Source organism: Sebastes fasciatus, chromosome 17, assembly GCF_043250625.1.
Source record: "Sebastes fasciatus isolate fSebFas1 chromosome 17, fSebFas1.pri, whole genome shotgun sequence".
Lineage (NCBI taxonomy): Eukaryota > Metazoa > Chordata > Actinopteri > Perciformes > Sebastidae > Sebastes > Sebastes fasciatus.
The window spans coordinates 22,358,416-22,372,538 of record NC_133811.1 but is presented as its reverse complement, the minus strand read 5'-3'; the positions used below and the strand labels follow the sequence as shown (position 1 = coordinate 22,372,538).

The 14,123-nt window shown below is 42.4% G+C and overlaps 1 protein-coding gene across 7 annotated transcripts in view; it reads right to left on the bottom strand.

The window, feature by feature from the left end:
- The window catches only part of celf3a (cugbp, Elav-like family member 3a), an 80,909-nt gene that overhangs the window by 18,572 nt on the left and 48,214 nt on the right, over positions 1–14,123 (bottom strand). For 6 of the 7 annotated variants that reach the window (XR_012590766.1, XM_074614611.1, XM_074614607.1 and 3 more), the window contains exons 1-3: positions 13,965–14,105; positions 12,944–13,096; positions 11,028–11,110 (exon numbers count right to left, since the gene is read on the bottom strand). Coding sequence is in view for 6 of the 7 variants with exons in the window: in XM_074614611.1 (XP_074470712.1) it covers positions 11,028–11,110; positions 12,944–13,088 (228 nt within the window). In the remaining variant the exon portion in view is untranslated. Of the gene's footprint in view, positions 1–11,027; positions 11,111–12,943; positions 13,097–13,964; positions 14,106–14,123 lie in introns of those variants that run through there. The other variant, XM_074614608.1, reaches the window with a different exon arrangement.

Genomic DNA, 14,123 nt, shown 5'->3' with positions numbered 1-14,123 from the left:
GGAGCATATGGAGGAGAGGATGGAGGTGGGGGATGTGTGTGAAGAGGCTGAGGAGGGAAGGTGATGTCGGTGAGGAGTCGAGGTGAGAGCAACAGAGTGACACTCTGTTAGCTGTGGCTTAATGAAGGTCTTAATTATGGAGCTGGTGACATTTCAGCCAGTCACTGATCCCGTGTCACTGATTGATCCGCTGTGATCGGTCACCAGGAGACACTATTGATCGGCGGCCACGGTCGCGCTCCGCCACCGGGACCCGCATGCACAAACACCGTCGTTCCCCCCCCCCTCCACGCCACCAGCGTACCGAACCAGCGGCTGAAATACCACCAGCACCTGCTGCAGAGGGCCCCCTCGCTGAGAGCGTCCAATTGATTGCACCAATTAATAGGATGACAGAGTAGATGGACGGGCAAGGTCTCAAAACCATCTTCCAATCAGTCAAGCAAATGTGGGCGTCCACTCCTGCAGTCAGTGAATAGTAATTTTTGTTTAAATTATAGTTTCGCCTGCAGTGGACATAATATCCATCTGACTGGGCCCATGTGCTAAAAATCATGTACTCGTGGTGTTGTAAGGTGCTTTGGATAAAAGCACTCAACAAAAACAACTTGTGTTTTTATAAAAGGATCCACTCATTGACTGTTTACCACGAAACAAAACATTTCTTATGCTATTTCTTATGACTACAACAACCTCAACGTAGCAACCTGTGCAGAATGCAATGCTGTATATACCTTGCATTACTGTACACTTGTTTGCTGCCCATTAATTGCAAATTAATCACACATCTTTTTATCTGTTTAAAATTAACCTTAAAGGGAGATTTGTCAAGTATTTAACACTCTTATCAACATGGGAGTGGGCAAATATGCTTGCTTTATGCAAATGTATGTATTTATTATTAGAAATCAATTAACAACACACAACAATGACAAATATTGTCCAGAAACCCTCACAGGTACTGTGTTTAGCGTAAGAAAATATGCTCAAATCATAACATGACATACACAATCCTAACAGGCAACAACAGCTGTCAGTGTGTCAGTGTGCTGACTTGACTATGACTTGCCCCAAAACTGCATGTGATTATCATAAAGTGGGCATGTCTGTAAAGGGGAGACACGTGGGTACCCATAGGACCCATTTTTCATTCACATATCTTGAGATCAGAGGTCAAGGGACCCCTTTGAAAATGGCCATGTCACATGCCAGTTTCGCCAAAATGTAGGGTAAGTTTGGAGCGTTATTCAGTCTCCTACACGACAAGCTAGTATGACATGATTGGTACCAATGGATTCCTTAGGTTTTTTAGTTTCATATAACACCAGTATCTTCACTCTAGCTTGAAAACTGAGTCTGCTACAAGGTGCGTCAATGCCTTGGCATTATGGTCAAAACGAATTAGTGTTCAAACAAATTAGCGTTAAAAGGAATTAGAGTTAACGCGTTATCGCGTTAACTTTAACAGCCCTAATATAAAGTGCTTTAAATAGCAAACTACACTTTGCTTTATTCCTACTCTTCATTTGCACTCTTTTATCTAATTGTGTATTTTTGTATATGTCATGGATGGGATTTTGGAAATACTGAGGTCAAATATTAAGCTGGTTTTCATCAAAAGATTATCAACTATTAGACCGGTGTTTGCTATTTTATCATTTGTAATTTAACTCTTTTGTCTCTCTTGGCCACATTTATATAAAATCTAAATACTCTCTCAACTTTTTTTGTCCACTTAATTTGAAGGTGAATTCCATATTTTATGAAAAAAATGTAGAACTGAAAGTCTTTTTGAAAATATAAATGCTTCAAGAATGTGTGTGTAGACGGAGGAAAAGAGGGAGCTTTAAACAAATCAAATCAAATCTGATGGATAAGGATACATTATTTGTTTGTTACTGAACAGATGTGGCAATTGGTACTGACTTTTAACCACAGCAAAAGATGCATGGTTAGATATGGTCATATAAATCACAGGATGTGGCATACAGTATAGGCCTAAATTTAAAGTTAATGTTTTCACATACATTTATTTGTGTGTGTGTTTTTTTTTATCACCCAGTGTTCATCAAATGTGAACGTTTTTAATTAAAGCTGTGGTTGGTAATGTATTTTAGAAATATGCTTTGTTATATTTGTTGAAATTCTCTTTACATCCAGACAGCAATCAATAAATCAAATGCTCTGACAAAAAAAGAACAAAATCCATATCTGTGGCTGTTGCAGGACTGTAATAAACCCGTCCAATCATTAAATCGGCCTGAATGTGACGTATATTGTGCGAGCCGAGAGGTGTAGTTCACTGAGCAGTTTCACACAAAACTAAATGACAATACGACAAACCTACAACAAACTGCAACTTTCTTGACCTGCTAAATATTCTTTTACATTGGCAAACATCATAAAATGTGATTCATGGCGCAAAAGGGAAGGGAAAGGGAGGGACTTCGCCTCTCTATATGTAGAGATGTCTGGATAAGCAATATCTGACCACTGTGTTGGACGGGGAAAGACTGAAGGGACATGATGGCGATCTACCTTAATTCATTAAGGTATCGCGAACGCTCAGTTTCAGGCAAGATCGCAAAGTAATGTATAAAACAAACGTTTGTATAACAAGAGATGAATGCATACGCACTTGTCAAAATTACAATCCAAACATACGTCAAATTGCATTGAAGTCTTTGAGATCTTCGGCCTTGACTTTTTTGCGAAGTACCCGTATGTGCTGGTCTGATGTATGGTCTGCCTGCCTGTATGTACTTTGCACTCGCACTCATTGCGCATCACTGGAGTCTTCCACAAGCTGCTAGTTTGACAGCTGTGAGTACTAACAATAGCCATGTTGGTTGTTTATATTCATAATGATATTTGTGAGGGAGTGGCTTTGGAGGGAGGCCTGAAGGGACGGGCTGTCAGTGTTGCCAATTTAGCGACTTTCTCGCTAGAATAGCGTACTCATACTTGTGTCTCCAATGTTACCAACCGCAGCTTTAACTGTAAACACTGTCCACAGTGGTTGCTACTGCCCTGTAGCCTACAGTGTAAGAGTAAGACTCAGAATGAGATTAGATGAGTTACTCTTTTCTAATGCAAAGATAAAAGATAATTCCTGGTGAAACATTTATTCTAATCTTAGAGTTGAGTAACAGGAAGACAAACAGCGGTGGTGGTGGTGGTGATAAGGAGAAGCGCAGCAGATGGCTCAGGAGATTGGAATTAGAATATACAAGAGGGGAAAACAGCGAGAAGTGGAGGCCATCGAGGCCGTGCCACTTCAGATCGGCACGGCAACCGGCCCCACTTCTCTGACGAAGACCGTGCGCTCGCATGGCCATCGTCATGACAACCCCCGGTGATGAGAACCCCACATCATCAGGTAAACAAGGTTGCCCTGAACGACGTGCGGAAGAGACGGGTAGAAAAACAAATGAGGAGGACAAAGGGTGCTTCTAGGTCGAGAGATAGAGGGATTAGACGTGTGGAGGGAGGAGGGGGTGAGACGAGGAGGAGAGGAAAAATGAAAGACACCGAGAGAAAAAAAAAAAGATGATGGAGGGAGCGCTCGTGCCTGTTGAATGTTGGCTCTGCCTTGAGAGCAGATGCAGAAGCAGGGAGAAAAATATCTCCCTCTAAGCCTAAACCACTAACGTACACTTTACAGTAATTTGCTCTCTCTCCCCTCCTCCTCCTCCTCCTCCTCCTCCTCCTCCTCCTCCTCCTCCTCCTCCTCCTCCTCTTCCTCTTGCTCCCCTCCCCTCCCCATTCTCTCTTAGCCTTGTTTACAAAAACAGTCCCATACTGTGCACAGACAACACACAAGCAGAACCTGCCTGATCAACAGCCCATTTCACCAATGTGCTTTTGCTATTTGATTTGTTTCTCCCCCCCCTGTGCTCCATCTCCAAACACACAGATATTAGGTTATATACAATCATCCTCCGACTAAACACATTCATTGTTCACACACACACACACACACACACACACACACACACACACACACACGCTCTGTCTGCTGCTGTCGCTGACAGCAACATCTACACATACTTAATCTGTTCGCTCTGTGATGCCACGGGGGATTTCACTAGGATTATGAGATATTAAATCCATAGATTATCCAATCAAATCAGAGCTCGACCCCTTCGCCATAACGCATGACCCCCCCCTTCCCATAACATCCATCCATACGCACCGCTCCCATGTACATGGATTTTCATCTACGGCTGCAACGTAAATGTGTTTTAGATAGAGGATCGTTTACGGTCGGAGCGAGTAAAGCATATTGATATTTTTCTCTATTATGTGCGCAGAGCAGATGATAATCTCTATACTCTCAGCTCAGTGTTGTTAAGACTATATAGCAGGCTGCTGCTGCTGCTGCTGTGTGAGGGTGACACATTTCTGTCGCCTGTTTTCTCTCCAATTTCAATCCATTCTGCTTGTCTGCCCTGAAAAGCAGATACTCTGAATGGTAAATATATCAGCAGAGACCATCTCCTCTGCTCTTTCAAGAACATTTACAGCAGGGAGGCAGAGTTGGAGGTGGAGGGGGTGTGTGGGGGTGTAGTTGGGTGGGGCGGAGGGAGGGGGGGGCACAAAGACAATTTTCCGTCTTTGCCTCCCCTCCGCTCCATCACACAGCGCCGGTCATTGCATCGCGCCGGTCGCCTAGCAACCTGGCATCCCTCGTCCCCGCCGTCTCCAGGCAACGAGACCTGCGACCGTAATCAACCTGCCACCTCCCGCCTCCCCCCCCCCCCTCCTCCCTGTTCTCTTCCTCTCCCGTCTCTGCTGCTTTTTCGCTCCCTCGCTTCTTCTCCCATCCACCTCCTCGCCACAAATGCACTTATGCTGGGACGCACTTGTGAATTCACCCGGGGGAGAAGAACAAGCACAGGTGGAAATTGGTATATTCACAGGCAAAAAAAAAAAAAAAAAAGATTAATAGACGCAGATGATTGTGAGCTCGCACAAAGAGTTGGAACAAAGCGACAGAGGCAGGGACAAAAAAACAAAAAAAGCAGAGATGCACAAGTACGGTTAATGTTTTCCACACGTGGATGCACACACAGATGCACACATAGGCGGGCGAGCACACAAAACAGGGTCTACCTTCTCCTGGATTCAGACAGTCGCTAAATCAATCAAACACAAAGAGACTGACAGCACAACGCTTGTACAGTTCAATAATATTTAATCAATGATCCAGTCCTCGGTGTGTCAAAGCTGCTTCCCGGCGCTGTCTCCTTCTCCTACAGGGTTCACTAGTCTGTCCAGTATCAAGGCGAAGCTGACAGCTCTTGACGCTGACATTCAGCTCTTTTCTTTTTTGTCAGACAGCCAACAAAAAATCCTTCAAAGTGGAGAAACTGAATATCAAAGAGTAAATTTTCTAACACTCAAGTTGACTCTCAATTGTTTTGTCTTCTTCCTACTGTTAAATATTCATGTCAAGTATTGTTTGACTCGACTCAGTGGAGCAGAAGGGAAAAAGAACTGAATCACGGACACATTGCTGTGTGTCTGTGTGTGTGTGTGTGTGTGTGTGTGTGTGTGTGTGTGTGTGTGTGTGTGTGTGTGTGTGTACAGATAGGGTCCATGTCCTACTTTCCTTTTTGTTTTTTTTAACTTTTTTTAATTCGGGCATGGTTTAACTCCACCGTAGTCCAGTGTATGAGGAGTTCAAAGAGCCTAATGAGTTTTGTGACAACAGCCTCTTTCCACTTTTGTGTGTGTTCGCCTGCCACGCGCGCGCACACACACACACACACACACACACACACACACACACACACACACACACACACACACACACACACACACACACTCCCCAACCCCCCAAAAACACACTATTTCTCAGTAACAGATGTCTGTATTTAAGCTGATAAACACACTGCCTCAATGCACCTCCAACCCCCTCCACCCTTACCGCCACCCACTGTTCATTATCTCAAACTTTCATTCATCTCTTCCTCCCCTCCCCCCTACCCTCCCTTATTGTCCCCCCCACCACCCCTCTCCCCTCCTTCATTTATCCAATTTCTCTCTAATTCACACCCATTTACCACCTCTATAAATCCAATCTGCATTCATCATTACAGTCGCCCCAGAGTGACGTGCAGAGGACGGGCCCTTCTTTTTTTGTGTTGTTGTCAGTCAGGCGCCTCCTGTCCTGCGTCGTCCTCGTCCTCGACGCCGCGCATTGATATGCATGCATATGTAAATGAATCGACGCATGAATGCACACTTAACTCCAGATAGATTCATCAAGTGAACACGCTCGCTCCGAGGCGCGCTAATTGCTATCATCATCATCGACGCAGCTCACTGACATCAGGACGCGGCTACATATGGAGGCCCCGCTTATTGTCAGATACATAAAATAAGCAGGTTACACGCTCATGTTCTCATCATAACAGCATGTTTTAGGCCCTCGGTGAACCAAATCTGAGCATCTACTTTGTCTTTTTTGTGTTATTTGTTGCCTTGGTGCACATTAAATGTCAGTTTCTACCTATGGGTGCTATAAAAAAAGAGAGTTGAATAAGCGATAACAGGTATATAAGAGGCTGTTAACATCACCCTGCAACTGTTCACGACCTGTGTGTCTCTACAGCAGAGCGTTTGCTCAGACATTAAGGGCACAGCGTTCTGGCACTACAACTTCCCATCTCATATCCTGTGTAAAAAGCCTGGGCTATATTTAGCATATGCATTTATTTCAGACTATTGATAAAACCCCTCTGTCTGCTCCGTCTGAGTCCTTATGGCTGAGTAAATGTCAGGCTTAGTCAGATGTTCCACTCAAAGAGGGCTCTTTCCTCTCGTATGGGCAGCTTAAACACAGAAGGCCTCGCAGCTCAAATTTTACTCTCACACACACACCCACACACACCACACACACACACAGGGCAGATAATGAATGAAGAAACCTGAGAGGAGCCTATAATAAACCCAACAACTTCCATCCATCCATCCATATCTCTGGATGTGTACTCTCCATGGAAACGCGCGCACACAAAAGCAAACAGACATTTACACACAGGGCCTCGCGCATGCACACAAAAGCACCCACACCCTTCATTAAACCATGTTAGTGCGAACACCTGCCCTCCCTTCCCCCGCTGCACATGCAAATATACACCAAAACACACACATACACACGCAGCTACTTCCTCCCATGGGCACCGTCGCACTATTAAATACTTATTGCATTTAAAATTAACAGCGAGGCATTGTTGCAAATATTAATTCAAGTAAGTGAGTGTGGATTAGGGGCGATATAATGTGTCTCAACTGAAGCAGGTATGAGCTTCAGGGCTGCAACTGACTATTATTTTCCTTATCCATCAAATGAAAAGTTCCACATTTCGGGATATGCGCTAATTTGCTTTCTTGCCAAGAGAAGGTTGATAGTCTGTATGCTAAATATCATGGACATATGCTTTGGACAGAGCTAGGCTAGCTGTTTCCCCCTGTTTCCAGTCTTTATGCTAAGCTAAGCGAACAGGCTGCAGTTTCTTATTCAGCAGACAGACATAAGAGGGGCAGGGTTCAGCGTTAATGTTTTTATCCACTTGCCCGTCAGTAATCTACTTGCCCAAAGTCAATTTATACTTGCCCCCTATACGAGTTTCGCTCTAATGCCACCCAACTAAACTCCTGTTTCCAGGATAATTGAAACATTCGCGTGCGCTTCAGCTCATTTGTCTTTAGTTTAAAACCTGGCAGCCATGTTACGATCAGGTGAGGAAAAACAAAGCACCACCCAGCAGCCGTAACAAACTTTCTTATTTTACAGCTAAGCAGTACACTACAAGATGTTTCTGAAAACATTTTATGCGAGAAATATGAATTCTCGCATAATGATATTAATTCATATTTGATCAGCGTTCCCTAGTTTGACCGTTTGATCGGAGTTTGAGAGTGATTGACAGCTGCCGCCATTGAATGAACAGCCAATAGGAACACTCTCTCAGTCTCTGAAATGACGTCTCCCGTCACAGGCTAGATTTTTTAAAGCTTGAAAACAGAGCCATGAGGAGGTACAGAAGTTTCTCTCAGAACACTTGAATTACAATATGCTGAAAGGTTAATATGGATTTTTGCCCAATGATGCCAAAAATATTCTGCCTACTACCAATTTAACTCTTGCTTCTTAATTCTTTTGGTTGCTAGATTTACTAGCCCGACGTGGCATTTTACTTGACCCGAGCAAATAGGCATTATTTATTTTCGATCCCAGAGTGGTATCGATCTTTTCGTCTAACTGGAAAGCAAGAAAGCTAATAAGCAAAATTCCCATAATGTCGAACTTTTCGTTTAACCGACTGATTATTTTCTCAATTAATCATTTGGTCTCTAAAATGCCAGAAAAGTCCACGGTAACATCTTAAAATGTCCAACAGTCCAAATATATTCAGTGTACTATTATAGAAGAACATTTATCCTTATGCATTTAATGAATGATGAAAATAGTTGCTAATTCATTTTTTGTCTGATGACCTTCAACGATAGATAGCAACATGATTTAATCATTCAGCTCATTCATTTATTTAAAGTTGTTGAAATGTAAATTTGGTTTTGGAGGTTGCTGTGTAAAATGGCTTCTGTTTTTGATGTGGCATAAGTGGATGATATTGTCTCCATGAGGCTCACAACAGCTGACTAGACCAGACGATCTGGCCTGAGACGGCGCAGAGATAAAGCGATAAGAACAAGAGTACAAGATGTCCAAGTAAGACTGAATGCGAGTACCTCCCACCTCCATTTCCACACTCTCGGAGTGAATCTGGTTTATTGCTTCTGCCTTTTTTTTTCTTCTCACGTTTCCAACTCCACCATTCTCTCACTTTCTTTCCTCGCTTTCGGCTGAATGTGCTTTTGACACTCTTCCTCCCCCCTCTCACTTAGAGACGGACTCCCTCACCTGAAATTAAACACAAGGCCAGGTGCCACTCCGCAACTACCATCTGCTCGCCCCAGACTGACTTCTTTCTTTCTTCTTTCCCATTGTTAGCAGAGAGAAAAAAATCAGTAAAATAGCAACCAGGAAAAAAAGCCTTAAGACCGACTCTTACTTTCCAGAGAGGAGAAATGCTAACAAAGAAGCAGTTCTGAGTGTTAATGACATCCTTCAGCTTTCTCCTCATTCAGGTGTGCTTTCATTCGAGCTCTCTCCTCTCAGTCCAATAATTGCTTTCATGTTATTTCTTTTGTATCGCCCCGACCATGAGATGCCAAAGTTAATTATTCTTTGGCAGTGCAGGTGCAATTAGATGACAATTACACCACAGCTGGTAGCAGGGGTGGGAAGCACTTCTTGTCCGTGTGGGCGTGTACAGAGCTAATAATATGGTTTTCGTCTTTTTTTTTCTCCTTTTGGCAAGGGAGGGGGGGAGGAGGGGGGATTGAGAGACACAGGAGGGTTTGAGCTTGTTCCACACGGCTTAGAGGTAAGAGGTGAGGAGGAGAGCCACTGGGGTTGAGGCGCAGGGGGGACGGGGCTTTAGCCACGGGGCATCGGGCCCTGCTGATCCCCCTACGAGAGGTCAGGAAGGTCACGCTACTGTCACACTAACAATGGGATTTCTTTTGTTGCCACCCTAATACCAGCCTGCTCCTTCAAACTGTCCCTATGTCTCCCAACAACCCCCTGCCTGCCACTACAACAATGTTCTGCTGAAGCAATCAATAAGTCAATCTTTGTTTATTTATCATTTACCAAATATTTGCTGGCCCAAACGTCTCAAAATGTGAGGGGCTGGTGCTTATGCCTGCTTTAGAGTTTCATCGATTAATTGTGTTGTTTATACAATGTCTGAAAATAGTGAAAAATGCCCATCACGATCTGCCTTGTTTTGTCCTACCAACAGCCTAAAACTCAAAGATATTCAGTTTACTATCACATAAAACAAAGAAAAGCAGCTCACATTTGAGAGGCTGGAACCAGAGAATGTTTCGCATTATTGCTTGAAAATGGATTAATCCAAAATAGTTAAATTTTCTGATGATTGACCACTTATTTAATCAACAAATCTTTACATTTTTTTAAAGCAAAAAAGCCCAAAAATCACTGTTTCCAGCTTCTCCAATGTGAATATTTGCTGTTTTTCTTCATCTTCTGTGATAATAAATTGAATATTTTGGGGTTTTGGAAGGTTCCAAGGACGAAAACAAGCAATTTAACCACATCACAAAGATTAATGAGCAATTAATCGGATTAATCAATATGGGAAAGAATCATTAGGTGCAGCCCTACACCGTTCACCTGCTTCTCCACTCTTTCCTCAAAAAACTATGGTCATGAGCTGGCATTCGGCAGAGAGCGAGCAAAAAAAAAAAAAGAAGTGAATGATGTAGATCTCAACAGAAATAACCAAAAGGAAACAGGGGTAAAGCCTTGTTAGTAAAAGAGGAAGCAGCAGCAAGTCTGGGAGCACACTCTGTCTCAGTAATTCCTTGCCTTGTCGCCTTGTCTCTCATATAGTCGGTTATTATAGAGACGCGGCTGTCATGTCATATTTAGCTCTGGAAATGGCATTTGGCAGCACACCTGCTGCCTGGCTATGCTAATAAAGCTAGGTTTAACTTTGATTAGAATTCAGAGGGAGAGGATGGATGGAAAGGAGGGAGGGGGGGGTGAGAAAGACGGAGACGCAGAAAGGAAGAGAAACATCGGAGAGAATAAGAACTGGCAAAGTCACTCCAGCAGCGAGCCTCATAGCTGTCTCTTTCGACCCGTGACATGTAGCAAGATGACTCATGCCTTAACTGGATGGATATGTCTGGATGCATCACATATGAAACATAAGGGAGAGAGCAGCCTCTGACCTTTATCGGAGCATATCAGCTGAAGGGGGAAGTAGGGGCCCGCATGTCAAACTCGGTTAATTTTCACGTGTCACCGTGTGTCTGTGTGGTGCGTTCACATAGCCTAGCATGCCAGTTATTCGGCTCCCTTTATACACTGTATAAACACATATACATGCGAGCTGTTGAGGATCTCAAAAAGACGCACTCACCCCTGGTAGTGTCTTCTGCTCGTGCAGTGCATTCTGGGCTTTGAGGGCGGACTCACGTGCACAATATGTCAGGAAGGCACATCCTGGAAACAAAGTGTTAGACGATCAGAGAGCTATAAGTCTTATGTATTTTTAATGTCAGATTCATATGCTATATATAATATCTAGAGTTGGCAGCGCAACGTTATTGCAACTTAATCTTAATTGGCCATTTGCCCTGAATGCCTGCAGGCAGAAAACATGCTGCTGGAGTTTATTGTCCTATTATTAATCTGCCATTTTATATATGTGCTTTGGTTTTATCTTAACAACACTTCTGGGTCAGCATGTGTTTAAAATGTCTAAAAAATGCCTCCCGCCTTTAAACAGGCCATCATTATTAATATGTATTTAAAGCTGCATGAGACACAAAAAATAAATAAAATAAAAACAATGAACATTTTGCTAAATAGTTCTCCCAGTAGCACACACTGGAGACGTATGGGATTATTAAATCATAATACCTGGAGACTATTCAGACACAAGCAGTCTGAATGAGTATTTAATATCACGCCGGTGAGGCCAAATGTATGCAGTTCCTCATAATAGAGAAAGGCCTTCATTAACCTTTAGGGCTCGCCACAAATCATGAATATGTAAATGTATGCAGAATAGGTGTTATAGGTGTTAGAGGACCGATGCCACCTGGCCTATACGTCTCCCAAATGGCTGATGGTTTTTGTGGATTTATAAAAAGCCTTTGTTTTCTGCGCTCAGATTTGCATTAGAAATGACAGTATGGATCCAGCTTAGATCACTTTGACCAGCTTTAGTCCATCTGTCAAGCAGGATTTCGAATGTGTTCAGACTTTGCTCCCAAAATATGAGAAGCCACCGTCGTGTGACGTGTCGTGCAGTAATAGTAGTGGGTGACACTCTTACAAATTGACTGATATCACCACGTGAGGTCAATTAGGTAATGACAAAATAGTTCTTGTGAGATTGATCCTAGACGACGACAAGCTTTCTGGTCGTGACAATTTGTAGAAGAAAAAAAAAATGAGAGTGCTGTGCAACATTTTTAATTCCAGTAGTCTAAAATTACTTTTTTTCTTGCAGTTTTTAATTGTAGCATCCAGAGGTGGGCATGAAGGGAAGCTTCCCAGCATGCATCATGGGGTTCTCATGAACATATTCCTCATTTCATGAGTGTTTTGTGTTTTACACTACGCTCCACAATATTTCCACAATATTTCCACATTTCAATTGCTGTTATGGAGTTATTCAGTTCGAGTTAGCTCCCCAATGTGAGCACATTTACACTGACTACGGTTCAATAATCTATTCTAGAGAGACTTCAAACTGCTCCAGATGAGCAGCATGTCAAGAGCTTGCAAATTATGAAAATATAATACCGCACTCTAATATTTGGCCATATCTGAAATTAAAAACAGGAAATTACCTTTTACTACAATTAAATAGTTAGTCCAATTCTGTATAGCTTGCTAATTGTTTCAATTCTTTGCCTTGACTTAAAGTTTGATGTGAATCATTGCCTCATATTTAAAATATTTAGTCAAGGTTGATCCATACTTTAGTTCGTCCATGTCTGAAATATTAAATATATTTAGTCAGTCAGATACAAACTTTTCACCGACTGTGAATCAGGTTTCTTTTTTAGATCGATGGTTGCAAACATCAGGTTTTGGCCTCACAGGGGTCCTTAAAGAGGCTCCAGAGGGACAAATGAGGAACAATTTATCTGATATTTACTGAGAATCAAAACCTAAAGACAGGACATATAAAAGTAACATTGCTTTGCTCTCATCACTATCTTCCCACATAATGAATACTAAATTAACAATATTTTCCCCCCTATATGAGCTCCCTGTGACAAAATCTTATCAAAGTGGACCTCATGGCCCTTTAGTCCTCACCTTTGTGCATCCCTGTGTATTTGTCCTTTATCACTGTCAACTCGTAGATCTTGCCAAACTGCTCAAAGATGGGCTTCAGGTCCTTCTCCTCCAGGTTTCGGGGTATCTGCCCGATGAAGAGCTTGATTGCGTCAGGCTCCTTCATTGAGAAGTCTGGGGAGGAATAATAACACACACACACACAGAGAGAGAGAGAGAGGAGAAGAGGCGGTCAGGAGGAGCAGACAGGAGCCTGCAGGCTTAAATTCACACTGCACAGGAGGTGCAAACAGGAGGCCGGGGATGGAGGTGCAGATGGGAGCGTTCAGTGGGAATGCATGGAATTATAGTTTCTACCCTCTTAGAGACATGGTACTAATCTGGAGTTTTCAACATAGATATCACAATAAAACACATAATTACATCAGATATTAACCTATTAATGGGTCAAATTATCACTAAGTAGCTTAAGGCCACTATATGCTCACGGTTGAGCATCACAGATACATTGTAAGAGCTATAAATACTATAAATTATACAGGAATAGTGATGTCATATTATTTTAAAGGGGATTATATGCAATTAATAATATAATTCCAACATCTAAAGGCATTATTTTGTGTTTTACCTGCATAAAAATACAAAAGAAAAACACATTAATTAAAATAAATCTAATTATAATGTCATAACTTTCATATTCTTGGCAGTAAATTAACATTAGGGATCAATAATTATGATTCATACAGAGATAAGGCATATTCTCTTTGGAGGACATAAAACAATGCTTTAAAAATAGGCTGCATGTGGTATTGTAGTAAATAATAGTGGGCTACACACACAATCCTCCCTCGCACTATTATATTCTGGGTCTACAGGCCGCCTACAGAAACATGACAGTGTGTCTGTCAACACAGCTGGAGACCTGCGCTCCTCTTTGTCAAGACATTGGGTGACAACAACAATGACCCCAACAGAATTTCACACATTTGACCAAAAAACAACAAAGAGTTTTGTAGGGGAAAAAAAGAAATAAAGCTCATACCTGTGGTGCTGTTTCGTGGCAGAGAATCGGCTCGATCACTGGATCCTTTTCTTCTTTCCCCCCGCTGTTATTTAGTTATTGAATTTCAATTATTCAGTTCATTTGTCTGTAAAGAGCGTCTTTTGTAAAAATCCTGTAACAAGTTAGGCCCCTATAATA